Source organism: Budorcas taxicolor, chromosome 15 (assembly GCF_023091745.1).
Source record: "Budorcas taxicolor isolate Tak-1 chromosome 15, Takin1.1, whole genome shotgun sequence".
Lineage (NCBI taxonomy): Eukaryota > Metazoa > Chordata > Mammalia > Artiodactyla > Bovidae > Budorcas > Budorcas taxicolor.
Window position 1 is genome coordinate 50,455,022 of NC_068924.1, and position 27,573 is coordinate 50,482,594.

A 27,573-nucleotide genomic window follows, 5' to 3' on the forward strand; every position below is an offset into this window, starting at 1 on the left:
AGAAAGGACTCAGTTTACAGGGCCTGGTCCCTTCACTACACTGGAGTCTGACAACATTCCCCTCAACCCCCAAACTTCCTGCAGAGAATGCTGCCCCAACCTAAGCTCTGGGCCTACAGCCCTGTGGTCTGAGTGCCAAGGACCTCTGCCCCTCCTTCTGTCACAACGGGCACATGTCAGACCCCCAGTCCATAGGTTGGACCCAGGGAGTCTTGGGCTGCATGTCCTACAATAGAAGCCCATTCTCTGACCCTGACCAGACCTGTTTCTTCTCTTAGAGCAGTGAAAGTTAGCCTAAGAGCCTGAGTGAATGGCAGGATGCACACACAACAAGGACAGGTGGATGACTGAAGAGTAAACTAATGAATGAACACACCACGGACAGGAGGGTTGACAACCACCCCCGCTTCACATGGGGAAATGAGGGGATGTCTAAAGGAGCAAAAGCCCGTGATGGGTAATAAAATTAACAAAATGAAGTGTAGAACAAAGGGACCGAGGGCGGTGCCCGTGCCCCCGAGCAAGGAGGCACAGTGATGAGCCAGATGAGGCTGTGGGATCATTTATTGGGGCTGTGTCCAGCCAGGCCGCAGCGCCAGCCTGGGCCGGAGCCCAGCGTCCCCAGGAGGCGCAGGAGGTGGGGGAGGGGAGAAAGCGGGGGAGGATCCGCCGCCTCTGGGCTCCGCCCCGTAGTATCGCCGTCCCTGCCGTGGTGCCGCGCTCAGGTGAGCGAGGTGTCGTCATCGCTGCCCTCGCCGCCGCCTGCGCTGCCTGTGCGATCCTCCCGGCTCTCTGCCACCGCGCTCTCGTCGATGTTCTCCAGCGAGTCCGCATGTTGCACTGACAGCTCCGACAGCGCCAGGCTCGGCAACGAGCTCTGTTCCGGGTGTAGCCACGGTTTGAAGTGTGGTTGATGCTTCTGCTTCCACTCAGGGTATTTGACGCACGCCTTGTACATCTTCTTCATGGCCTGCGGACCGGTTGTACCGCCGGATAAGGGGTGAGCTGGGAGCGGGACTAGGCCTTCACCGCGCCCGCTCCCACGCCCTCCAGCGGCTCAGACCACTGTTCCCAGGATCCTGACTCCAGCTGGGGTTTCGTAACCCCGCTCCTCAGCCCTAGCCCCGCCCCCTGGCTCCCTTTCCCGGACTCCATCCCTGCATCCCAGAACGCTCTCCCCGGAACCTCCACACCCGCCAAGTCCCAAGGTCACTCACCTTGGGAGCCAGGAACTGAGAAGATTTATTCACCACCCATTTGGGTAAGGAGCCTATGAGGGCAGGAAATGGTAGTGAGAAGAAAAAGGAAGCAGCAGCCGTAGGGATCCAGCCCCCCACAAACACACACACCAGCTCCCTTACTCCAACCCGGGGTTTCCAGGGAGAACACACTCTTCTCCACAAGGAGGGGGCAGAGTGAGGCAAGTCCTGTGAGACTTCATCGACTTCACTCCCTCTTTCCACCTCAGACCAAGGTCCTCAGGCTCAACTCTGTTACACCCTCTACCTCTACCACCCGACGGCCTCTGCCCTCTGCCGAGTCCAAGGGCTGCATGAAAGAAAACCACAGGGTCCAAGGTGATCACAGGCCACACATGAGTTAAAATCCTGGCCAGTCAAGCTTCTGCCTGCTGCCTCCCCTCAACTCACACTTACCTCCCTTTTCTCATACCCAGTCCCACTATCTTGAATGGCCCTGGTGCTCACCGCCTGCTCTGCCTGTCCTTCTAAGCCCCTGGTGCAGGAAGCCTAGCTGCTGCATGACCTCTTCCAGCCTGGCCTGACCTGGAGTCCGCGCACTGATTCTCCACCCGCCTCATCCCCAAGCGTCTGCTCTGCCTCTGACACCCAAAAAACTCACTCAGTGAAGTGCTGGGGAGCTCTGGGCCTGGGCCAGTGGACCCTCAGTGGTGCTGGGGGGATACCCAGGCAAAGATGCTCAAGAGCCTACCCCTCCTCTAGTCATTCATTCATTCCCTCACTCACTCCACAGTCACTCAGTGACACCCACCCTGGACCAGCCCTGGGGACCCAGAGAGGAACTCACTGTCTGGGGGAGCCTGACAGTGTGCCAAGTGCTCTGCTAGAGGGGGCTGGGCCCACAGGGCAGGGAGCGAGCAGCTCCTCTGGGCATCAGGGATAGAGGAGGCGAAGCAGCCCTGGAGGGATGAGTAAGGGCAGAGAGGTGTTTTAGGCTGAGGGAAAGGGTTGCCTAGACAAGTAGGAAGGTATATGCTGTGAGAAGGGACTGGGAAACCTGGGAGTGGGGGCTTAGACTTCACTGTGAGGGCAATGGAAAAATCACAGAAGGATTTTAAGCAGAAGAGAGTCACAAGAAAATAAGTCCTTTGGAAAAAATCTGTATGGACAGACAGGGTGGCTGAGTGTGGAAAGAAATGACAGATTCAGGAGCTATTTAGGAGGTAGAATCAATACTAATTAATGATTTGGGAGCTGGCAATAGGGGACCGCCCACAACCACCATGTTTTGGGTACGAGTGACTAGAGGGAAGAGACTCAGGAGAAGGGACAAGTCAGGGAGGGAGACAGTTCAGCATTGGACACATTGAGCCTCGGGTCCTAGGAGAGAGACATCCTGAGGGACACATCGAGGAGGCCAATGGCCACAGGGACCTGGATCTCAGCAGAAAGACATGTGGTCACCTAGCCACAGAAGCCTGGGGCTGGCTGAGCCCTCCCAAGGGAAAAAGGACTGGGGCCTGGGAAACCCAGACCTCCAGGATAGAAGCCAACAAGACAGGGGGAGCAGCCAGTGAGAGGGGAGCAAGTCAGAGCATGGGAGCGCAGGAGCCCAGAAAGAGAGCTGTAAGCTTGTCTTGGGGCAGTGACTACCACCTTGATCCTTGCTTTTCAAAACACTATAAAAGTCTCAAACTTTGGCTCAAAGAATGTTTTGGGTACAGATGCCCCAAAATACAAAACCCCTCTTAACAGAGGCCCTTCTGGATCCCAGTAGATCAACTAGATCAAGTCCCATCGCCGTGGTATAGGGAAGGATGGATCCCATGATGGGATTCCAGGGCCAAGCCCTCACCTTTGGGGTCTACCTGGGCCAGGTAGGTGATGACGCAGCTCTTGGGCCCCGTGCTCTGGATGAGGTAGCCCGTCTGGATGGACACAGCTCGGACCAAGTCTTTCCGAGGCGGGTATTTCTGGGGATGGAAGGCACAGGGAGGTGAGACTCAAGGTGTGGGCAAAAGTGGTGTCTTTGTGAGTACTAAACACACACACAGAATTGGTTCACATGCCCTGGCATCCACTCCAGGCCAGGCCTGATATTAGGGTAAGAAGAAAAAGAGGAGTCGGATGAGGTCATCATTACCACTCTAAATGTCCTCTGTTCCCCTCCAGAAAAACCCCAGTCTGGGGTGAGGGTTTATAAGCACACACATGGGTGTGTGCATACACACACACACATACACACACACAAACTCTCTCTCTCATCCTTTCCCAGGCCACCTGCACTTGCCTGTCCTGCCTGCCATGGAGATCAAGACACTCAGCCTCAGGGAGGGCCAGGTGACCCTACATCTCACTTCTGTTCTTCTTTTCCCAGGCAGCCCCTCCCACCCACTTGTCCAAAGTGATGGTCCACACCCGTCTAAAAGCCCCAGCGGGGAGACAGGAGCCATTATTCTCACTGTGTAGGTAGGAATCAGGGACAGGAGGCTTCATGTCTGGACTGAAGTCACAGAGAAGTCTTGGTGGCAGCCAGGGACCTCTCCCTGGGCTAGGCCTGCTGGCCTAGCCCTACCTGGTACCTTCCCCTGCCCACCCAGCAGGGAAGGCAGGTTGACTCACAGGATGTTTGACTGAGTAGTTCATGATGATGTAATCAGTGCCCATGGGCAGCCAGGAACGGAGGGTGATGACATCACGATTCTTCAGGGGCTTTGGACACCTCCCTGTGGAGGGCAAGGGACAGTTCAGCCAGACCACTGGCCTGCCTGCCTGAAAGGGGGTGGCAAAGCCCAGAGACACAGGGATGCTTGGTTAACTGCCAGCTCCCCCTGATCTAAACAGGGACCCCACCCACCAGACCTAATTTCTGGAGCTAGGAAGGAGACAGAACAGCCCCTCTCCCCTCCTGCATCCAGCTTCCCCTGCTCCTCACCACCTCACAGAGCCCTTACCTTGCTGGCCTGATCTGTTTGTGTATGTGAATGTGAGTGTAGGAGAAAACAGTGGTATTTCTGTGTCTCCATGAAGTGTGGGTAGGTGGGTGAGTAGGTGGCGTGTGGCTGTGGGTTTTATACATGACTGTGCAAGTGTGTTTGTCTGGAATGTGCATGCATGAACATGGGAGTGCATGTGTGTTTGTGAGTACACGTTTCTATATGCTCAAGTGTCTGGGAGTGGACAAGGATTCAGGGAAGGCAGCCCTATATCGCTACACTCAGGTCTCCGAGCAGCCTGGCCCCAGGAGTGACTGTGAGGAGGGAAGCGGGTAGGAAGAGGCTGGGCTAGAGGCCTGGGTAGAGGTGGAGGGGGCTGGGATTGGCGTGCTTGCATCTGCTCACAAGAATAATAGCCCACATCAGCGTTGACTGTCAAGCGAGCAATGTCGAAAGTTTCAATGACGTTGCTGTCCCACTTCTTTCGGTATTCAATGTCATGTAGGACATCGTAGAGTGTCTCTGCTGGCACATCACGGCACTCCATCCGACACTGCAGACAGACACATGGGTTGTCAGGGTCACACAGGGCTCAAAGCGCTAATCAGGATAGGAAGGCATGCAGGCAAAGGGGGCCGGGGTAGGAGGAGGAGGAGGACAGGGAGGAACAGCGACCTCTGACGCCAACATGGACTCACTTCTTGCCATGAGCCCCATCCAGCCCTCCCAGAAGCCACATGTGCCAGACAAAGTTAGCCTCTGCATCTAGACACTATCTCCCCCATCTCAGCCCCCACCAAACCTCCCCATTCGTCCCGGTCTCCTCCTCCAGGAAGTCTTCCTGAATTACCCAGCCAACCTTCTGGACTCCTATACACTGTGCTCTCCTCCTCTCTCTGTACTCTCCAGGTCCCTGAATTTCATGTGCAGAGGCTCAGTCGATTCAGTACAGAGCCCGGCATGAGTACATGTTAAATGAAATGAAAGCATGAATGAACAAACGAATGCCTAAATGGATGTCTTTCCCCCATGGTACTTATCACCTGGCCATTCCATTTGCCCTCCTTCCTTTTTTTACATCATCCAACAAAATCTTTGTTTTTGTTTTGTTTTTGACCCCACCATGCAGCATGTGGGATCTTAGTTCCCCCACCACAGATCAAACCCATGCCCCCTCTTCATGTTCAGAGTCCTAACCACTGGACCACCAAGGAATTCCCCTAACAAACATCTTTGAATTCTTATTACTTATTAGCCTTGTTCTCAAAGAGCCTTCCAGCTAGGGAGAAAAGAGCAGAGGAAACTTTTTTAAAAAAAATTTAACCCACACAATAACTCTGCCAGATAAGAAATCCAATCACAGTCACCCAGTTGATAAGCAGCAAAACTGGGGTTGGGACTTCCCTGGTTGTCCAGTGGTTAAGACTCCACCTTCCAATGCAAGGGGCATGAGTTCTATCCCTGGTGGGGAACTAAGATCCCACGTGTCACAGGATGTGGCCAAAAAGTGAAAAAAAGAGAGCTGGGACTTCACCTAGATCACACGTCTGGAAAGCAAATAAAAACAGAACCAGGTTTCATTAGATTTACACTCGGCAAGATGAAACTCAGTCCATATCCTTGTTCTGTGATTTTTTTTTCACCCGAAAGCCCAAACCCCAGTATCAAGTTCCCCTTGGCAAATGGACAAGTTCTATTGTGTAGCTTAAAAAGGTTTCCCAGAACTGGGTGTTTAGACATACTAAACTACCACTCTACTAAAAAGTAAATACATGCAACCATATGAGGGAGGGGTCACATCGCCTTCCCCCTAATCTTGTTAGGCCTTGGCCCCACTAATGGTGATGAAAGGACAAGGAAGGACACTACCCATTGAGTATTCTAGGCACCAGTGAACTCATCAAGCCCTGGATATGCCTCACTTAACAAAAATACAATGGACAGAGGAACAAGTTAAGTGTCACCACAAGAATACAAGACAAAGCCCGATGATGAGACATTCTGCAGGGTGGCTGGTCGTCTTTCTACACATTGATGTCATAAAGAAGGGACTGAGATTTATAGGACAAATAACCAGATAGAAAGTGCAGTCCTGGATTGCATACTGGCTTGGACACAACAGCAGAAAGGACACATTTGGGACAGCTGGAGAAATGTGAACATGGTCTGAGTATTAATTAGATGTGCTGAAAATTTACTGAGACAAAATTGTGGATATTGCTGCCTGAAGAAAAAGCAAGTTACAGAATGGATGCATGATATAATCTCACTTTGGGGCCGCGGGGGAAATCTATGCACAGAAAAGGCCTGGGAAGCTAAGGTACTAACAGCGGCAATCTCTAAACGATAAGCATATGATAGTTTTATTTTCTTTTTGCTGTCTGTATTTCTAATTTTCTAAAATATATAGTACTGCCTCTTCAATAATGAAAAAAATTAAATAAAAAGATTCCCCAGAGATCCTGAGAGGTGTGCTCACCACCTGCCAGGTACTATCCTAAGTGCTTTCTATACACTATCACTTTGAGGTATTAGCCTCATTTTAGTCAAGAAAACCAAAGTGTGGGACTTCCCTGGTGGTCCAGTGGTTAAGAATCTGTGCTCCCAGTGCAGAGGGGCCTCGGTTTGATCCCTGGTCAAGGAACTAGATCCCATGTGCCAAAATGAAGATGGAAGAGCCTGCATGCCACAACTAAGACCCAGCACAGCCAAATAAATAAATAATTTAAAAAAACAAAACTGAAATTGAAGAACAGCTTCAGACTGAAAAGACTCCTTCCCCACCCTCTGTTTGCTTTTCTACTCTGCAAGAAGGTATGACTAGATTGAGTCATTTCACCAGGTTCAGCTCTGTGCAGAGCACAGAAGAGTCAGAGATGAATCTGAGGCCTGTCCTTCAGAGGCTTCCAGTTGCAAGAGGAGACTAGTGTGGAGATGGGGAGGTGCCCAGACCGTCCAAGGGGACACAGAGGAGGTGGTCAGCTGTGTGGGGTGAGACATGGGGCATCAGGCTTCCAGAGAAGCTCAGTGTGGAAAGTAGGTGTCCAGCAAGAGGCCGTGGCAGAGAAGACAGAGTGGCCTGTTGGCCAGCTGAGTGAGCTCCCTCTGTTCCAGTGCCCAGGGTGTGCTGCAGCCTAATACTCAAAAGGTCCTGCTGCCAGGTCTTCTTAGAGAAATGTGTGATCCTGGGACTGGGTCGGAGTACGTACAGGAGGAGCCTGGAATGTCTTAATGTGCCAGAGAGTAAAGACAGTGTACTCACAAAATGATAAGGACCTTGCCTACAAGACACAGGAGCAGGCGTGGAGGGCTCCCCACTGGTTCCATAACCAACTCATCAGGGTTTGCCAGTTTAGCACTGAAAGTTCTTATCCCAGGAAACCTCTCAGTCCCAGGCAAACTAAGACAGTTGGTCTCCTACCGTGGGCGAAAGCTAGGCCAACTCATGTATTAAGGTAAATAATGATAGTAACAGATTATATTCCACTGATTAAAATAGGAAACCAAAGTATATACAAGTATGAATAAATAAATACATTGAATGTTTAATGAGGAATAGGGTATTTACAGAGTTTCAAAGTACCTTCCATCAAATCAGTAACTTTACTTTGCCTGGCAGATACCACCTTAATCAAGTGATCAAAGGGAACGTCATTAGTGACAGGGCAAGTTGTGACTCAGATGCTTCCTGACAGAATGCAATGAAAGATGCATGATCTAAATCTAATCATGAGGAGGACCGGACAAACCCTAAATGAGGGGCTTTTACAAAATATCTGGCCTCTAAGGGAAACGAAAGTCAAGGAAAGACTCAGGAACTATATCAGACTGAGAGAGATGAATGGGACACAAGTGAGTGAATAAATGAGAGAGTAAACAGAGCGAGGAGAGGGATGCGATGGAGAAGATGGCAGAGGCTGGATCTGCATCCTCAGGAGCACCCATGCAAGTGTCCGCTGTGTGGTGACACATAGGTCCAGGTGCTGCACCGGACGGTCAACACACATTCACCCTTCACCCCCAGCTTCTCCGCTGTGCTGCAAAACAGAAAGCCGAGGCTCAGGAGAGGAAGTAACCTGCCCAAATCATAGAGCAAGAAAGCAGCCAAACTTAAAAACCGGATCTTCCAATACTCTTAACCCTCAAGGAGCACTCATGTGTGACTTCTCAGGAAACCAGAACTTCTCTAAACCAAGTTTGGAAGCTGGTTTGGCTTTGCAAGTCCTCAAATGTGTTGTCCCAGGTCGCGAGTGTATGATGAGGGAGTGACAACAGAATTATGCTTTGTAGGTTAGAGTCCACCCGGGAAGTCCTCCTCCCTCAGGCCAGCCTCAGTGCCCCCAGGGCCAGCTGCACCCACGGCTGGGTGCATACTGCTGTCGTTCAGGACCTAGGGCCTCGCTCTCAGACAGCAGGCAGCGGGAGGAGCACGCGGGTCACAAGACAGAACAGGCACCAAGCTGAGCATAAACTCTGTGTGATATTTTATCTTTAAGATAAAGAAGGAAACTTCAAAGGTTTCCCAAGCTCATGGTATGTTCCTCGGGAGGAAGGTCGGCTGCAGGGCCTGCTGAGAAGGTGAGAACCCAGGCTGTGGTGGTGGCGCTGCAGGTAAGGAGACCGAGGCAGTCCAGGTGACCAGCCTGGCTCTGGGCCTGCCTCTTTCCATAGCCCCCAGGAGGCTGCGTGACTGAGGCAAGAGAGGTCAGTTACATCCAGCGTCGTTCCTGTGTCCAACTGCAGCTGCCACATGGGCAAAGTAATTCTAAGAGGCTCCTGGAGGGATGGGTGGGAGCAGAGGTGAGTCATCAGAGAGCACCTGGTGGGCAGGGCTGTGACTAGAATCCATAGCCATTGGGCCCTGGGCAAGTCAGTCACTTTGGCTGGACACCTGGGAGCTTCTCCTGGAAACCATAACTGAACTGGAGGCAGTGCCAGAGCTGCTCAGCCAGGGAGCAAGCCATGCTTGGCTGCAAAGCTCTTAAGGCCTGGTTTACTGCAGGAAGTCTCACATGCAGTCATTTTACAGTTGAGAAAACTGAGGCCCAGAGGGAGCAGGTGACACCAGAGAAATTTTTAGACTCTGTTACCCGCTACACTCCACCAGACTCCTTGATGTAGAAAATTGAGATTGCCCAGAACCCCCACAGAACCATGGTCAGAGGGAATGGACAAGCAAGGAAGGCCATCAGGGTGACTCCTGCACGCTTTGAGTCTGGCAATCCCAGGTTCCAATTTCTACTCCTCTCCTTAGGCACAAGATTTAGTTAGTTTGAGTCTTTGTTTCCTTGTATGAAAAATGGTGATAATAAAAATACCTACCTCATGGGGATGTTGTGATCAAATTAAATGAGATAATATATGAGACAAAAATGAGCTCGCTGGTAGCTCAAACACTAGAGAATCTATCTACGATGCAGAACCAGGGTTCAACCCCTGGGTTGGGAAGATCCCCTGGAGAAGCAAATGGCAACCCACTCCACTGTTCTTTCCCACAGAATTCCATGGACAAAGGAGACCAGCAGGCTACAGTCCACGGGGGGTTGCAGAGAGTCGGACACAACTGAGCAACTGACACTTTCAACGTATGCAGTATGCCTGGCACGTGGCAGGTATGCCCCAAACCAGTACTGTTATTACTTAAACAGGCTTCCACAAGCAGCCATGCACCCTTCCATAAGGCCAGGACCCCAGACGTGTACATGTATCTCTTTATATTCTGGGCCCCAGGCGCCTCTCTTGCCTCACCTGGCCTTGCCCTTCCATCCATCCATTCACTACCTTCTGCAGTATTCTGCTGCATGCCAGGCCTGCAACTGGGCAGCTGGGATGGATAAGTAAACCACACCTGGGCCCTGCCCCAAAAAGGGCCCATCAAGTGGCAAGTGGGAGAGAAGGGGACATAAAACCCCAAGGGAGAATGAACTTGGCAGGGGGCATGGGAACTGTGGGATCAGAGGGCAACGGGACCTAAACAGAGCTGAATTGCTGAAAGGGGAGAAAGGGCATTTCCAGCAGGCAGACTGGTGGGTGGCAAAGGCCTGGAGGCTTAAATAAATCAGTACAGAGCAAGATCCAGGGCCATCCCGGTGTCTCACTCTCCTCTCCTCCTCTCTCCCACCCCTTGCCCTGTGCTTTGGCAGATGGTCCAGTGGAGGAGGGAAGTGTCGTGGGGAGGGGCTGCAGTATCTCCCAGGACCCAGGGAGATGGCAGACCAAAGACAGAAGAAAAGAAGTCAGGTCATGTCCACAGGGCTGTGGTGTGACCTTGAGGGTCAATGGCCAGGGCAGTAACAAGGAAACTGAGACGTGGGCAGATGGATCCCAGTCTGGCTCAGGCTCTGAGACCTCACACAGTGGGTCTCCAATATGCTTGCCTGTGGAATAGATGGGGCATACAGATTATCGCAGAGACCTAGGGACTCCAGAGACAACCTCTTCCACTGTTCCTCTTCAGGTTACCACCAGGGAAGCTGAGGCCTGGAGAAGGGGAAGGGGTCCACTTGGGCTCCGAAACCTCCCTCAGGCTGTGCTGACTTCCCACCATGTTGTATTTTAGCAGTTTTGTTAAAGAAAAACTATTAAGCACATCATCCTCTCCCAAAAGAGCCATATTTAACACAGAAGCAGCACTCCTGACCAGGGTGGAGCACTAGCTATCAAATCAATCACAGCCCCAAATAATAGACCTCAACAACCAGTATCGAGTGCTCCAAATCATCCCACAAAGGAGACGGCAGCGCCAGACCGTGGACCCCACAGGGGCTGAAATTTAGGTCAGACCACCTCTGCCAGCTGTCAAGGGTGCCAAGGTGCATCCTGTGTAGACACTGTCTCTTAACCTCCCAACACTCTGATGGCTATCATCAAGCCCATTTTACAGATGGAGAAAGTGGGGCTAAGAAAGGTACAATGACCGACCACAGCCACAAAGCTAACAGTGGTGGAGCAAACCAGAGCCTGGGGAGCCTGACCCGAAAGCATCAGGAGTTTATGCTCCGCTCCTCAAGAGGCAGGACTGACCCAGCAAAAACAAACATGTTGGCACCTGGAGGCTGCCTTAGTTAATTGGTGGTTATTATGAAGTGCTCGCTGTGTTCAGAAGGACTTGCTGACCAAGGAGGCAAAGCTCAGCGATTCTTCCTCTGAACCAAATTCCTGACTCCATCCTTGGCTCTCACTGGCCTGAAAGGCAGGGCCATGCTTTTTCTGAAGCCCAGCCCTGGAGCTCTGCACTTGGAAGTCTCCTCTGAGAAGCCTGGAGCATCGCATTTCCCTCCCAGGCTTACACTCACAGCAATTCCAGGCTGTCTGGTCAGACAGGCCTCTGCCCTGCCACTTTCTGCCTGTATGGCCTTGGCCTGGGCAAAGGACTTCAGTTCTGAGTCCCAGTATCTTCATCTGTCAAACAGGGATAATCCTCCCCTCAGAGTAAAGCTGTGAGGATTAAAGGAGACTTACACACCAAGCCCCCTGTGGCAGCTGCCCTGCCTCCAGCCTTAGGCCCCCACAGTTTTCCCTGACTTCGCAGGCCCTGCCTGCTAACACCAAAAGGCAGGATAAGGCAATAGGAAGAAAGCTGAAAACAGCAAGAATACCCCCAGAACCCTCTACAGGCTGGATGGACAGGGAGGGGGTGGGAGGACCCTGCCCAAGCCCACAGTTTCCACCCTCACAGCCCACCACCAGGCACTGCCCTCACCGTGTCAGTCCAGGTGCTGAAGGACGCAGAGACTGGCCCAGGACACACGGCGCACAAGAGGCTCCGCGCTAGCAGCCCCTCTGGCTTGGCTGCTTCTGCTCCCAGTCCTCCTCCCCGGGGCCACTCACTGCCTGCTCGCTGGCTTCGGGGCCCTCCACTGCCCCTCCCAGAGGCCCCACAGGGCCAACATGAAGCCCAGCTGCTGGAGCACCTGCCCTTGCCTCTGGGTTCCTGGGGCCCCAGAATGGAGACCGCGAGGCCTTCTCATGGCCGCCCCAAATCTCAAGAGCAGCTCCAGGGGACTGACACAAGGGACAGGGAAGCAGAGGTGGAGGTGTGCAGGAGAGAGAGGTCTGCTGAGGCCCGCTTTCCCAAGACCGCCACTCGCTGGTTCTTCGCTGTTTTGTCCTCCCACTTGAGCCTGGCTGTGCCCTGCCCAGGCAGCCTACCCTGTCCCTACACTCTGCAGGTTGGTCTTGGGGCCTGCTCCTCTGCCCCACTGGCTCCCTTCATCAGCAACGCTGTGATGCATCAATTCATCTTGGCCCCTTGTTCGTCTTGGCATCCCCAGTGCTTGGCGTAGTTTAGTAAAGAAACGTTGCCTGAATGGAAAGAGGGACAGGTGAGCCACCAAAGATGCCAAGCCCATGTGAGCTTCTCGACTTTTAGAGCTCTGGGCCATGACTGGTGGCCCTCAGTGCTCTGTGGAGAAAGAAGGAAGGGTCGTTGTGAAAACCTCCTGGACGCTCATCAAACTCTCTGTGGCACGTGAGGCTGATTTCTGTTTCTACCCTCATCCTCTTATAAAATGGAGTGTAAGTGGGGAGAGGGGGCAGAGACTAGTTAAAGGATATTCTGGGATTTTCTGTAAGACCTTTAATAACTCTGATTTTTAAAAAAGGTAAATTAAATCTGTATTGAAACATCAATTTACATTCAGTAAATTAGCAAAAATATACAAAATACCCAACTGCTCATGAGGATATGGTAAAACTGTTACCCAGTTAGTGACAGCAAAAGCTGGTTCCACTATTCTGAAAAGCAATTTGGCAAATATTTTTAAAATCATAAAAATGTATCTTTTAACTCAGTTTCTGGACCTCCAGGAACTGAAAATTTTACTTGAGGGGTTGGGGGGTGGTAATACGAAATAAGAAAAAAAGTTCTGTTACAATATTCATGACAATAATATTGCATTTGTAATTAGCAGAATATATTGGAGGACAACCTGGAACACCACCAACAGCAGGGCCTGGTTGAGTTAAGAATGGTTCATTACCTTGAAGATTCTCACGCTGCTGCTGAGGAAGGACAGTGGGGTCCCTCTGGACAGGGGCAGGGGCCCCTCTGAACCCAGAAAAGGCCTAGCAGGCAGCAGCTGCCGGAAATGTTCCTGAATTAATAATTCTGTAGCAATGCAAGAAATTTCCACAGATGCAATGTTAAATGAACAAAAGAGGACACAAACTTGTATCTGTGCCACAGGCTTGATTGTATATAAATTATCTACACCCTCGAATGAGAGCTGGAAGGAAACAGGGAAAAGTTTTGCTCGGGAATTGAGGCTGGCTGTGCCTCATTTTGGGGTTCTTGTTATTGTCGGTACAATAGAGTTTATACAAGATAAAGAAACTATATATTTTTTCTCTAGGTTAACAGTGTTGTCCAGAATCCCAAGGGCCTTGTTCCCTAGACCTGGGAGCCTGGACTCAGCTGAGATGGGCTTCAGGCTGCCAGGCTGATGCTGAGCTGCCTTGGAAATGCTGTGTGTACTACAGCCATGCTGAGAGTGGAGCCAGAGGGGACTCAGAGTCCTTCCATTCTCAGCCAGGATACAGGCATGAAACCTGGGGGCTCAGGGCAGGGACAGAGAAAAGTAGGGGGACACAGGTACAGGGAGGGGCACCCTGAAGCAGGATCTTGCAGAATGTAAAGCAGATGGCACCCACATCTGCTTTACATAAGGACAGGGAAGAGGCTCCTGGCAGAGGTGCTGGACTGGAAAGGGCCTGGACTGGCTGGGGGTAGGACAGAGCTCATGCGGTTCCACAAGGTAACCCGAGTGAAGGATGGAAGCGGGAGGAAATGGAGCTGTCCCTTGGGTACCTCAGACTGTTCATTCATTCATCCATTCAGCAAACGTTAACAGCGTGCCAGCTCTGTGCCAGGTGCTGTGCTGGGGCCTTGCAAATTCTCCTAATTCCATCCTTGCAACTACCCAGGAGGAGGGAAGATTAGGCCCATTTGTAAATAGTGGCTAAGAAACGTGAAGAACTATTCAGGAACCCAGTGTGACCCAAAGTCGACTGCTAAAGTTGTTCTTTAAGATTTAGGCTCTGCTGTCAAGGACTCAAGGAATCCCAGGGGGGCCAGCACTTGGCTAGATAAGGCCTGTCCCTGGGGAGTCCCCACCAGGGACTGGGCTATGGAGGCAGCTCTGCCTAGAGTGAGGGGAGCTGAAGCACGCAGCAGGTTTGGTGTGGGCCCCTCACAGGCTCTCCTTCCCCTGGCTCAGAATTCTCATCTGCAAAATGACTAGACAAGCCTCTTCTGAAGGGAAGAGCATCTGGCACCAGACAACCTCAACCCATCTTCTCTACAAAAGTGTGGCCCTCCTGAGACTGGTGGGAGGTGGTACTGCATGTCTACCTGAAACACAGCTCCCAGAGGCTGCTCAGGCAGGCCAAGCTAGGCCCCTCTGCTGCTCTCTACCAGGGCTGAGTGACTCAGCCCCACTCTGCCTCCACCCCCCTGCCCTCCCCTAGTCTCCAGCAGCCTCCCTGGACCTCCGCCCCCGCCCCCCAGGCCTCAGCATCTGACCTCGGTGTCTGAGGCACACCCTGCTCTGACCTCTGAGAAGTTGACCTCCTGCTCTGGAGCTCCCACCACTTTGTTCCAGCCCTGGGGGAGGTGGGGGAGCCCGCCAGAGGAGGGAGACCTGGGAAAGAACAGAGTGGGTGGGCCTGTAAGAAAAGAGAGACAGTCGGGGAGATCAGTGAGACAAGACAGGGGCCAGGGCTGACACACAGACAAGTAGACAGAGACAAATTGGATAAACACTTCCCAGGACTTCAGGGGCTGCAAGTGGCCTCAGGCTCCCAAAGCTCTCTAGTAAGCTCTGGACTGCATCTTCAGCAGCTCCCTGGGCACCACCCCCTGCACAGCCCACAAAGCTCATCCTGACCATGTCCACTATTGCTGTATTACCCAACCCCAATGCCCACCCGCCTCTGCTCCCTTCCTGTGCCTGGAACCTGGGATTCAGCTTGGCCATGACCTTCCCAGCAACCTCCCTTTGCCAGATTCAGGCAGGCCTGACCGTCCTTGCTTGGACCACTGCAGCCCCACCTTCAACTCTGGTTTCCTGACTTCCAGGTCAAGCTGTCACCTGCGGCCAGGAGCTTTCTAAAACCCAGTGATGGGAATTCCCTGGTGGTCCAATGGGTTAGGACTCTGTGCTTTCACTGCTAAGGCCCTAGGCTCGATCCCTGGTCAGGGAACTAAGATTCCATGAGCCATGTGGCGCAGCCAATTAAAATAAAAAACAAAACCCAGTGATGATGGCACTGCCCAGCCTGAAAGCCTCTGCTGCTTCTCCCCGACTTCAAGATCAAACCCTAAAACGTCCTCCCCACTCTGGCTCATCCTCTTCTCCTTCCTCACCCTTAGTCCACACCCACCAAGACCTTCTCAGCCTGCCACCTAACTCCTGTTGGGCCCCCCAGGTCTTACCCAGATACTACTGCACCCCACCATGCTGTCACCCACGTCTCCCTTGGCCTGAGGAGTCATGGAAGGCTGTCACCATCTCCATCAGTCTCCCCACTAGGACTTCAGAGCAGGACTCAGGTGTGATCCATCCCCAGGCCGCAAGCACCAGCACAGAGGCTGGTAGAGTGGGTGGGAGGCATGAGAAGAGGTTTGCTGAACGAATAAATGATTGAGACAGGGGAAAAAAAGGGGGCGGGGGAGAAAAGGGACAAGTAGAGACATACAGGCAGAGGTAGTAACCATCACAGACAGGGACAGAGTCACCCTAAGGGGAGACTGAGACCCAGAGCCAGGCCCAGAGGCAAAGACAGGAGGCTGCAGGGAAGCAGGGAGGGGAAGACCGAGGCAGAGCCAAGGCTGAGCTGGGGGGTGGAAGCCGCTGGGAGACAGCTGAGGAGACATAATTGGATCAGAGACAACTCTGCTGCAGTGAGGGGGTGTGACTCACACACACAGAGTAATGCCAGACACAGAAACACAAGCAGTCTCACACTCAGAGGCACAGACACACACAACCTCAGGTGCATGTACAGACACACACACACACATTCAATATGGATTTAATGACCCTTGTCAGGTGCCCTGCCCTGAGGGGCTCACAGTCTACCCTAACCAAGGACCAGATCATACACACAGGCACCCACAGGCCAGCTCCACACACACAAGGCCCAAATATAGAAGGCCAGACAACTCCCATCACATCATCCTGTCTTCATAACACACAAACACCATCTGGTATCTTATGCTTGTCTCCCCCTCAGGATGTAAACTCATGACAACAGGGTCTGATCTGTTTGGTTTGCCACTAAATTCCTGGATATACTTGGTGTATAGTATGTTCACCATATAGTATGTTGAATGAATGAAGATTGGAGACACATAAGGGAACTCCATCCGCTCTGGTTGTCAGGCCTCTGCCTTCAGACTTAACACTTTTCTGGTCCAGTACCAGGCCCGAGGCAATCTAGAAGGGTCCAAAACTAGGAAGGGGGCATCAAGGAGAGGCTGGAGGGGATTCTCAGAAAGCCAGGGTTAGATGACAGGAAACTCAAAGGATGAGATTAAATGGCCCAGGCGATGCAGAGGAGACCAAAGGTGGGATTCACCCCTACTTCCCATGGAGGAGGAAAACTTGCAGGCATTGTTCAACTGCCCCAAGACAGAAGGATTGTAGACACAGGTCAGAAGCAACAAGTAGCTGCCTTCGGGGAGCCAGGCTGAGAGATAGGGAGGCAGCTGTTATACTAAAGCCCGGGAGAACAGCTCCAGTTGCCCAGTGCCACCTGTCCAGCCTCTCTTTAATGACAAGTGAGAGGGTTCTGTATTTGGTGTGGGACCCACCACTAAGTTCTGGGCCTGATACTTTCCTCCACGGCCTGTGTTTCTGCAGCTCCAGGGGCCCTGGAGCACTGAGGCCAGACCAAATATGCTTGAGGAGACAAAGTGAAGCACAGGAGGCCCAGGCACCTCAAGCCCAGTGCCTGGTCTGAGCACCTTTCCTCTCCCCTGTTGAGGGGGCAGGTGGGGGTGATGCTTACCTGCCCAGGTAAGGGGTAAAGGTAAGAGAGCAGGGCAGAAATAGAGTTTCTAACTCCATTGGTGGTTGCTGGCCCCTCATTAACAGACTGGAGAGGTCCAGCTTAGGTCCAAGATCCCTAAAGAGTGCCAGGCCTCCAGGGTCCTGGAGCCCACAGCTCTGGCTCCAGGCGGCTCTACCAGGCACAGAGAAGCAGGGGAAGAAAGGAAACCCATCTGTCTCCAGGACTGCCTCCTTTCTCTCATCTCCTGAAACTTTAAAGACTCTCGGCTGGAAACTGAGCTGGGCTCGTTAAAGTTTAAAAGCCAGAGCCTGGGGAGCTGGTCGTGGAGGCACAGAGCCAGCCTGCGGGCCTGAGGGCTCTTCTGCGCCCAGCGTGGACTGACTGAAGGCACCCCCCCAACCAGCTTCTTGCCCCCAGGGGCTGCACATCTTATCCTATCTCACATCCCAGCCTGCTCAAGAGTTATGCTATAACCACTATGTTGTCCCTTATCCCTCCAAAATCTTTCTGGAGGCAATCCCGTGCTCCACTCCCCACAGGCCCTACTTTACTGCAGGCCTTGGCAAGTCTGTGCAGACAAATAGAGCAGCATCTTCCTCCTACCACCCACCTTGTCTAAAACCCTCCCCAGTAGCCTAGAACCTCTGGGACCCAAATTCAAGAGCCTTGATCTAGTTGTCTAATCACCTCCAGCCCCCTGAGTTCCAAACCCACAATATACCACCTGCAGTCCTCCCAACACTGCCTGTTTCCTTCCTCGGGGGCCTTTACATACCTCTTCCTCTGTATGAAATGTTCCCAGTGCTGTCAAACCTGTACTCCTCATTCTCAACCCAATTCCAAACCGATCACCTGAGCATTCCTCCTCTGAGAAGCCCTCCCTGGTCTCCAGGGATGGCTGAGAGGCCCCCTCCAGGTCTCTGCAGCTCCTGTGACAAGTGTCTGTTCCAGCATCCTGATTTCCCTCTTTGTCTCCAACCTGAATGAAGTGCCCAAAGACAGGCAGGCCAGCACAGCTGCTCGCATGTGACAGAAGAGGAAGCTAAAGCTGGGGCAGGGGCAGCAATCTGCCCAAGGCCACATGGCCAGGACCCTGAAACCTGTTCTCTCCCCCTGTAGGAAGGACCTCCAGGAATACCTCCCTGAAGCCTCCAGCCAGCTCTGACCTTTCCTGTCTCTGATTTCTTCCACCTGAAGATCCAGACCCCGACTTTGGGGGGCAGCTCTCTGGGAGCCCTGTTTCTTAAGGACAGGTCTGGACAACTTCCTCCAGCTGCCCCTACTCCAAGTCAGAGCTAGAACCATCCAGGAATCCAGGCCAGGGGTTATCAGGACCCCAGCCTGGACTCAGGAGCCCCATCTAGGGACCTCTCAGACAGCACAGACCAGCAAGGCTTTAGCTCTCCATCCTTACCCTGTGTCCAGTACTGCAGACACCCTTACCATGCCCTAAGGCCAGGCTCTACAAACCACCTGCCCAGCATCTTTCTAGAGAAATATGGAAACTGAGCCCCTGAGGGGGCAGAAGCCCAGCCTAAACCTGAGCTCACCGAATCCAAACCCCTAAAACCTGCCTCTGCCACCACAGATAAGAAGACTGACCCAGAAAGGTAACGTGAACCCCAAGGTCACACAGTAAGGACTGGGCTCTTGCTTGGCTGGGACCCCTCCAAGGTGCCCTCTCGCAATGACAGCACAGGGTGACCTAAGGCAGGAGAGAGGGGTGGGTTCTGAGCGACAGGGTCCAGGAGGTCGAAGGGGCCAGTGGTGCTAATAAGCAGGCCCGAGACACTGAAGCTATCCTGGCCTTGGAGTCTCAAGGACCTGGGTTCCGATCCTGCCTCAGCTGCCTTCAAGCTGTTTGACTGCACAAGTGAATTCCTGCCCTGAACCTCAGCTTCCACATCTGTTCAATGGAGTTTGTAGGACACTTGTGAAGATTCAGTGGAAAGACCTGAAGAAAACGCCTGGCCCTGTGACTGTCTCCACCATCCCCAGGACCCTTTTGAGTCCCATAGACCATTAAGAGTAAGAAGGGTCCTTGGAGATCCCTGAGATGATCCCAAATTTCACAGGGGAAGAAAATGAGGTGCTGAGAGAGGACAGGCCTGAGAACTAGCCTGAGAGCTTGGTACCCAGGAGGCTGTGGTATGGAAGCAGGTGGACAGTGAGACAGGTCAGAGAGGGGTCACCAAGCTTTCTCCAAAGGGGAAGAGGAGCAGTTGTAGGACAGGAAGTCAGAAGAGATAGGTCCCCACTGCTCAGCTTCCTGTGGCAAGAGGAACCTCAGGTTCTCAGCCATGCTCCCCCAGGAGACCTCACACCCCTGCTCCAGCCAAGGCCCTCAAGGCCCCTACTCATTGGGAACCCCTCCTGCCTCAGTCATTTGCCTGTGAATATCTGCCTCAAGCAGTGGGCAGGGAGCCATCTGGAATTGTCAGTCTCTCTCCACCCTCTGGAGGTCTGGCCACCCTCTGCCTCTCAGGTAGCTAGGTGCACAGCAGGATCAGAGAACCTGAGCACGTGAGCATCAGGGCAGGACTGGGCCGGCCATGCCATGCCATCTCCGGCTTTCTGTCCCCTGTGCCTCATCCCTCTCCATGGGACCCAGCACAGGTAAGAGTCTAGAGGCTCTTGGAGCCAGAAGAGCCCCATGGCACAGATGGAGAAACAGCCCAGAGAGGGCAGGGATGTGCCCACAGTCACACACAGAGCAAAAGAACACTATAACCAGGACTGGACCTCAGCCTCTTCTCCAGCTGGCCTTGCTTGAATAAATGACAGCCCCCTGGTTTCCCAATTCTCTCTTCTACAGCAGCTCTGAGGAAGCCTGGCCTGGGCACTGACAGACCTGCATTCAGGTGCCCAGCAGCCCTCTGCCCTTGGGCCCAGGATCCATGTTCAGCATCAGCCTTTGGGACAAGGCCTGACCTCACAGGAGGCAGTATCTGCCTCCTCTTTGGTGCTCAGAGCACTATGCAAGCCTGGGACCAGGCCAGACCACAGGGAGGGAAAGGGCAGAGGTGGCCTCCAGCAGCTCTGTCCCTTTCTTCTGGCTCCAAATGCTGGGCCAGAGCCACAGTGACTTCCAGGAACCTCTGGACACAGGGGTAGGGAGAAGATAAGTCTGGGGGAAGGGGGGTGAGGTAGAGGAAATCAATCAGGTAGGCAGCTAGGTGGCTCCTCCCCCACCCTAGATTCACGTGCACAGGGCATGTCCAACGGGCAGCTGGCTTTCCCAGCTCAGGGGGCAGACCAAGAACCGGCTGTGGGGAGCAGGGAGCTCAACAAATACCTGTGGTTGAGTCCCAGTCTCCTGGAGTGACGCTGGGAACTCTGGCTTCAGACCTGCTGTGTGACCTTGGCAAGCCATTCCCCTTTCTGGGACTCAGCTTTTTCATTTATCAACAGGAATGGGATGACGAGAACACCGTGTCCTTCAGAGTTACTGATGGGGTCAAATGCCAAAATGTTGACAAGATGTGAGCCCAAGTGGAGAGAGGCAGGGGCTCTGGAGCCAGGCTGACCTGGGTTCCACTCCTGCCTCAGCTACTGTGTGACCTCAGGCAAGTGACCTCACCTCTCTCAGCCTCAGTTTCTTTGTAGCTTGGAGATAAGCCTACTACTGCCCCGGACTGGTCTGAAGGTCAATCAGGCAATGGAGACAAATGCTCGACTCAGAGCAGGGGTTCTTATCGGAAACGGGATTCCTGGAGTCTTAGGGACTGGGGAGCTCAGAGACCTCTGCCTGTCCCCCAGAGCTCCACGTGGCTATGCTGAGGGGATCTGAGATCTCGAGATCACCTCCCTTCCCTGAGCCAAGGCTCAGCACCCTCCTTAGGCCCCAGCTCTGCTCACCTCATGGCCCCAGCCCCCTTCACTGTGGGGAGCACAAAAGAGACCACTAGGCTAGAAGGCTAGAGATCTGGGTTCCAAGCCTGGCTTGGCTGGGGCTTGGCTGTGTGAGCCTGGGCTAGCCCCTGCTCCTCTCTGGACTTGCACTCCAGTAAGGAGTGAATTTGGAAAGGGGATTGCAAAGGCACCTCCAACCTCTGCTCAGTCTGAGAGGGAAGGAAGGCCAGGTGTACGCCCTAACTACAAGCCCACAATACCCCAGTTTTCCCAGTCCCCTCTACTCTCAAGGAAGAACACCTGACAAATCTGATATGGCCACAAGGGGTCTATTGTGGAGGTCTGGCTCCCAGACTCACCAATTCCAGTCCTGGACTGGGCTGGGTTTATTCATTAACCAAGCCAGATGGAGGAGGCAGCTCCACTCTGTTGACACAGAGGGTGGGAGTCCCCGGCTCAGTTCAGACTTTCCCCTACCCTTCCTTCTGGAGAGCCAGCTTGATGGGGAGATTATGCTTCCCTACCCCTTGGCACAGGCCAGCCTGAGCCTTTCCCAGGTTACAGGCAGGAAAACAACCTTTTTCTCACAACAACTTTGCTCACTTTATATTCAATGTGTTCCTTCATTCGTTCGTTCCTTCCATCCTTCATTCAACCAACATCCCTGCTGGGCCTGTGTTGGAGGCTGAGGATGCAAAGGATAGGACGTGTCCCTGTCCCTGGAGAGCACTAAGCTGGAACATGCCAGTGGCCCTGCCCTTCCCCACTCCTCAGGCTTAGACACAGGTCCAGCTCTGGGGAAGCCCCCGGCCCAGAGTCCTCAGGCCCGGGTAGAGAGTCCCAGAAAGGGAAAAAAGGAGACAGACATGGGAACTGGGAAAGAAAAAGACAGTCAGATAGCCAGGGTGCAGACAGAGAGTCAAGAAGGGAGCAGGGAAGGCAGAACGGGTGAGCCAAGTGCCTACGTGAGGACAGATAGACGAAGCTCTAAATGACTAAGACAAAGTGAGACAGAAAGGCACAGGGTCAGCAGGGAAGGTCAGACATCTCTGGCCCTATTATGAGGCCCTGATGCCAGAGCTAAATCCGAATCCAAGGGCAGGTCCCAGGCAGGACGGGCTGGAGTGGGGGAGGGCAGGCGTGCTCTCCAAGTCCACTGCCCTGCTTCCACCTCTGCCGGCTTCCACCACAGGAAAACACTTCTCCACGTGTTTGAGGAGAGCGGGAAGGCTGAGGCAAGAGAGAAGGGAGGGCACAGTCTACTGCCAGGAGCCGTGGAAGGGAGATCCGCCGCCTTGAAAAGTGGCACTCACAGCAATGCCAGATGTGTTGTGTTGGAGGCAGTCACTGAGGCCTCTCATCAGAGTCCTTACTAGCCTATTCCCCATCTAGTCCCCAGGGGAGGTGGACTCACAGGGTCCCAAACCCCAAGCCGGCCCTCTTTTGACAAACAGAAGAAAATCATGGGGTTGTGAGGAGTGGAGTGGATGGCTGTGAGAGAGGCCAACTATGCCTGCATATTCCCTGCCTCTGCTGGCCTACACCCTGGTCCCTCCTTTCCCAGCCTGCCAGCCCAGCCTGGCCCTGTGTGAGGCAGGGACATCTAAGCCCCGCTTTCAGGATCTGCCACCCAGGATCCTGAGTCCTTGCAGGAGAGACTCAGGGGACAGCCAGGAGGGAAGAGGGAAGAGCAGAGCATCCGGCAGGAAGAAGTGCAGAGAGTGCGGAATGAGACCCAGCTCAGGCTGAGAGAATCAGGGATTCGGGACTGAAAGGCTCAGTCTCCCACCTGAGATGACTCAAGTCAGGACCTGATAAAGGCTTCAAGGGCAGACGGCTCCTTGAGGAAGGCCACTCTCCTAGGTGGGCTTGGCAGCAGTCCACCTCCCTGAGCAGGCAGGGGCTGTGAGTCACACCCCCTGTCTCCCAGCAAACTGTGCCTCCTGGGTCCTCGCAGGAGACTCTGAGGTGCACAGCCAGGTGTCTGTACCCCTGCTGGAGGACAGGGAGACTCCCAGTCAGAGGGAGTCAGGGCGCAGTGTCGGCTGCACCTGCTGCGGGGCCACCCTACCTTGATCTTGTGCAGGGTACGATCCATCTCCACAGCCTGCACCCACACAGACACACCAGCTTTGCTGTAGGTCAGGTTCCAGCCCGCCTCGGCCTCACACTCTGACCGGAAGCTGCGGAAGTCCTGGTCGTCGGGCACCTGGACGCTGTCGCGGCCCAGGACTGGCCGAGGCCCCGGGGGCTCTGGGGAGGCAGCTGACTGCTCCATGGGGAGGCCCAGGGCCCTGGTCCTGGTCCGGCTCTCCTGGGTCCTCCGCGGAGGCTCCGACAACGTCGACGCGGCTGCAGATGCTGACGCCACCTTCCAGGGACCTGCAAGACCGGTTTGGAAACAGGAGTCAGAATGCTGCGGGCGCGCGTGCGGCTGTCCGGGGTCCTGGCAGGTAGCGAGTTCGAGAGAGGCAGGGGCTGGCCCCCTGGCCAGAGCGTACCGCCGCCACTGGGCAGTACGCCCCTCTCTCTCTCCGCAAAAGCGCGACCTCAGACCGCCGCGGGTGGGAGCCGGAGTGGGGGCTGCGTATCGGGGTGCGGGGGAAGCCCGTCGGGATCCAGGGGAGGCCGGGACCCGAGGCGACGGACGGTCCGGTGGGGTCCGCGCAGCGCCGGCCGGACTGGCTCAACTAACTCGCCAGCGGCGCCGGCGCGGGAAGCGCGCGGGGCCGGTGGTGGGGGCGGGGTGGGGCGCCCGCGGGGCCGGCAGGCTCACCTGTGCCCGCTACTCGCCCGGGGCCGGCCGGGGCCGGGGGTGCGAGCGCCTCTGCCGCCGCGGCCGCCGCCGCCGCTGCCCGGGCGACCCGGGCCGCGCGGGGGTTCTGGGGGGAGGAGCAGTGGGTCCCGCCGCCCGGCCCCGCCCCGCTTCCCCCGGCCCCGCGCGCACCACCCGCCCCCCACCCCACCTTCCTCCCTCCCCAGGGGCTAGGCTGGGGGCTTCGGAGGCTCCGCTCGCCTGCGCTTGGTATTTTCCAGGCTGCGGAGGTACAGCTGACGGGGCTTGGAGCCCCGCCCCACCCCGCCCAGCCGGGTCCTAGCGCCCGCCCCCATTGCCCCCGAAGAGGACCTGGCCGGACCAGTCCTCAGGCAGGGGTTGAGGAGGGTCCAAGATAGATAGGGTTCTGAGAGGAAGAGCGAGGAGGTGCTAGAAGAGGGATTCTGGAAGTTAATTGTGAACCCTTTATCTCCAACACCTTCCCACACTCACAGGTACACACCTCTGCAACAGCCTACTTAAGATACACAAGCAGCTGTCCCTAGAACCACCCAGAGACATCCCCACACCACACCCCTCAGAGCCAAAGATGGGCACACTCCCACCACAATCAAGAGCCCACAGCTTGCCTCCCCTACCAACCACTGGCCTCAAGGTTCACAAGATGGGTAGACTTGGACAAAATCTCCACTCCCATCGCACTCCCAGCTGGGAGCTTGAATCCTCCTCCAGTCCCGGACTCTGGTCCTTGTCCACCCCCAGTCCTCCTGAGCACCCCTGTACGTATTCGCACACCTCCCATGGATTAGACTAGGCTTTCCAGAGCATCTGGCTCCAGAGCTCTGGGGCTCCCTGGCCCTCCCCAGGCAGAGCTGGCCAGAGCTCCACAGCCACAGGGGAGATATGTCCACCAGCACTCCAGCCACCCCTTCCAGCCAGAGACTGCTACCTGCCCCCTGGGTCCTAGTGCTAGCTCTGTCTCCAGCTGCTCTGTGTTAACTGAGGCCAATAGCTCAATTTTTCTGAGGCCAGGCCACTGTGAGTGTGGCAACAGGCTCAAGGCTGAGCATTCACTACCCTAGTGACTAGGGAGGGCTCATGGTGAGCTCCCTTGGATGGGCAGCTAATAGGGCACAAGTGGCCCATCACTTGCCCAGTGTCATCAGTGAGTACATGGCCATCCTGCCAAGATCCCAGATCTCAGCCTCCTCCCACCCCAGGGTTCCTTCCTTGGCTCTGGCTGCCCCAGCTCTCTGGGCCTGAGTTTCCTATCTGTAGAATGTGAGCATCAGAATGTAAAACCTCCTAGCCTCACCATCCTTGAGTTCCAGGATGGAATAGCTTTTCTTAAAGGTGCTAGAGAAAGATGAGGAGTTGTCATGGTGGATTCACAAATAGAGGTGTTTCTTACTCAAGTGCTTAGGGCTCTGAGACGTTTGTGAATCAGGCCCAATTTTAAAAGTCGAGGGGGTGAGGAGCCAAGTGTGATGGCAAGTCACCCCAAGGGGCATTCTGCAAAGTAAGTCTTGTAAAATGAGTTGCAGGTCCCCATGTGATCTTGGATCTCCAGTGTGAGCAGCACAGTCAGATAATCATCCTTGGCCCTTCTAACCCACATTCTTTAAGCGTGTGGTAGTGGGTGGCCTGGGGGTGGGGTGCGTGAGGGTGGGCTTTGGGTTCAGGAGGCCAGGGCTCTGGCTCTCTGCTATATACATCCTCTGCCTTCACCCCAGCCATAGGCAGTTCACTGCCCCTCCCCCGGCTTCAGTAGTTTTATCTGACAGCCTCATACCCAGGCTGATGATAGAGACTCAAAAGAGGGGTATACAGAGCCTGCTTTGTGAACTGTAGCCTCTGGGATCTGCCATGAGGAAAAGGGAGAGGAGCACTGGCCTGGTGGCTTCTGCCTTTTTAGGGCCCCAGTGACACACGTCAGCTGACAGCAGGCACCAGGACTGTACACCTCTCATCCCCATCGCCTCGCACTGGGAGGAAGAGATAAGGCTGAAGGGACAGCAGGAGATAGCAGCGAGGACAGGCTCACAGGACTCCTCCACCCCTGAGAGCACTGCCAGTCTGAGACACACCAATTCAGGGAGGTAGTGATGGCAGAAATCAAACCAGCACTCAAATCCAAATAGAGATTAACCAAGAATGAATCTTCTGGGTCTTGGGTCAAAAAAGGTGGGTGACCTGGTACCCCTGGGCTCAGGTGGCCATGCCCTGGGCTCAACCCTGCCTGGAGGTTTAGGCCAGGCTGGCTGGAGCATAAATCCTCATTCATCAACAATTTGCCCTTGCAGGCCCTCCTAGTCCCCCAGGAATTTAGGTATCTCTGGCTCAAGGGTTCATAACAACCACCCAAACATGCCTGGATCAAAGCAGATTCATATCCTGTCTCAAACACCCCTGAGCAGCAGAGAGAAGGCTGGGAGGGCTGGGATGCGTGACCTGGGGGAGGAGCCTGGAGAGGAGTCCTAGGATTTGGCGATCCCTGCTTCCCACAGCCTGGAAGTACAAAGTGGACCTGGGTTCAAATTCTGTTGATACCATTTCCTAAATGTGTGACCAAGAGCAGGTGACATGTCCTGAGTTTCAATTTCTTCATCTAGAATAATAATACCTACTCTCTGAGAATTATTGCAAGGAAAAGAGTTGTATACATGTCAGTTTCATGCCCAAATAACTAAAAATATAAACTGGAAGGGGAAAGGTAGGGAGGAATAAATACACTGTTCAAACATGGCATATTTCCTACAAAAAGTGTAAAGGAAATACCTTGGTAGGATGGTTGTTAAGGTTCTCATGAAAGAGTAAACAGTGGAAAAGGTTGGTGAAGCACGACCCTGTGTGTCCCTTGCAGCCCCTGTCCCAGTCACAGGGCTCAACAGAAAGTGGACTGGGTGGAGGTGCCCTTCCGGACCCCAGCCCCAGGATGGGGACAACACCAAGCAGGACTCAGAGTTGGGGTGGAAGGCGGGAGTGTGTATGAGAAAGAGACAGTGCTTAGCAGGCTGAGAGGCATCACAAGAATGCAAGGAATCATGACCCAGGGCGCTGAGCAAGTGCGGGTTTTACACGCACTCCTCACAGAGAGAGAATCTGAGGTGTGGGAGGCATAGTGACGCCCCTGAATCAAAGTAAGACAGAAGCCATCTGGGGACCACAAGTACCCAGTAGGACTCCCGGAATGGGGTGGGGGGTTGTTTGGAGATATTCACACCAGTTCTTGCTCACTGACCCCTGCCAGCTGTTGGAACAGAGTCAGGACACCTGCCTGGAGCCATCCATGACCTGGTCCGTAACACTCCTCTCTCAACTCCCCTCACTGAGCTCCCATCAGGACCACAGCCCCTAACTGTACAGATGGAGAAACAAAGGACCAAGCAGCACGGTCAGAGCACAGATAAGATCTTAGGTCTCCCAGCTTCTAACCCAAGGCTCTGTCCCTGCTCCCCACTATATGCCACCCCTTTCACTACCCTAGGGGTGGCCTTGGGGGCAGTTACCAACCTCTTTGCTTCAAGATTCCTCCCCTGCCCAAGTGTACTAGACAATGAGGGGCTACCACATCCTGACTTGCTCCTGGTGCTCCCTCCTACTCACCATCTAGTCAGACAGACGGATGGCTGCCTTGATCTCCCCTCTGGGAGATGAGGAGAAGGCCCCCCTGACCCCTTCTTCCCCCAGCTCCTCTCCTCTGGGGTAACCGGCCTTGCCAGTTTGGGTGAGAAAATTCCCAGGTTGCCTAGGGGAACAAGGCAATATCCTGGGGGCACTGTTCTAGAAGACTGAG

At 54.2% G+C, this 27,573-nt stretch overlaps 1 protein-coding gene across 2 annotated transcripts; it reads right to left on the reverse strand.

Annotated features, from left to right (window-relative positions):
* Positions 1-546: 546 nt before the first annotated feature.
* STARD10 (StAR related lipid transfer domain containing 10) lies at positions 547-24,074 on the reverse strand. Of its 2 annotated transcripts, none has more exons than XM_052652269.1 (7): positions 23,968-24,074; positions 23,073-23,383; positions 4,541-4,688; positions 3,822-3,925; positions 3,055-3,172; positions 1,218-1,270; positions 547-970 (listed from the first exon to the last, which is right to left on the reverse strand). In XM_052652269.1, exons 2-7 carry the CDS (start codon positions 23,277-23,279, stop codon positions 722-724), a joined length of 879 nt encoding a protein of 292 aa, XP_052508229.1. In that variant the 5' UTR covers positions 23,280-23,383; positions 23,968-24,074; the 3' UTR covers positions 547-721. The 2 variants fall into 2 exon arrangements, with proteins under 2 accessions (XP_052508229.1, XP_052508230.1); XM_052652270.1 differs by lacking the exon at positions 23,968-24,074 and adding an exon at positions 23,778-23,833.
* Positions 24,075-27,573: the final 3,499 nt, after the last annotated feature.

What these genes read in the sequence shown, in the direction of transcription:
- STARD10 (XM_052652269.1), bottom strand. Translation starts at nt 23,279, where the DNA reads ATGGAGCAGTCAGCTGCCTCCCCAGAGCCCCCGGGGCCTCGGCCAGTC. An exon ending in GGCCCAGGTAGACCCCAAAG is followed by an intron (nt 1,271 to 3,054) that starts GTGAGGGCTTGG and finishes CTGCCCTCATAG; the next exon opens with GCTCCTTACCCAAATGGGTG. An exon ending in CTCAGTTCCTGGCTCCCAAG is followed by an intron (nt 971 to 1,217) that starts GTGAGTGACCTT and finishes ACCGGTCCGCAG; the next exon opens with GCCATGAAGAAGATGTACAA.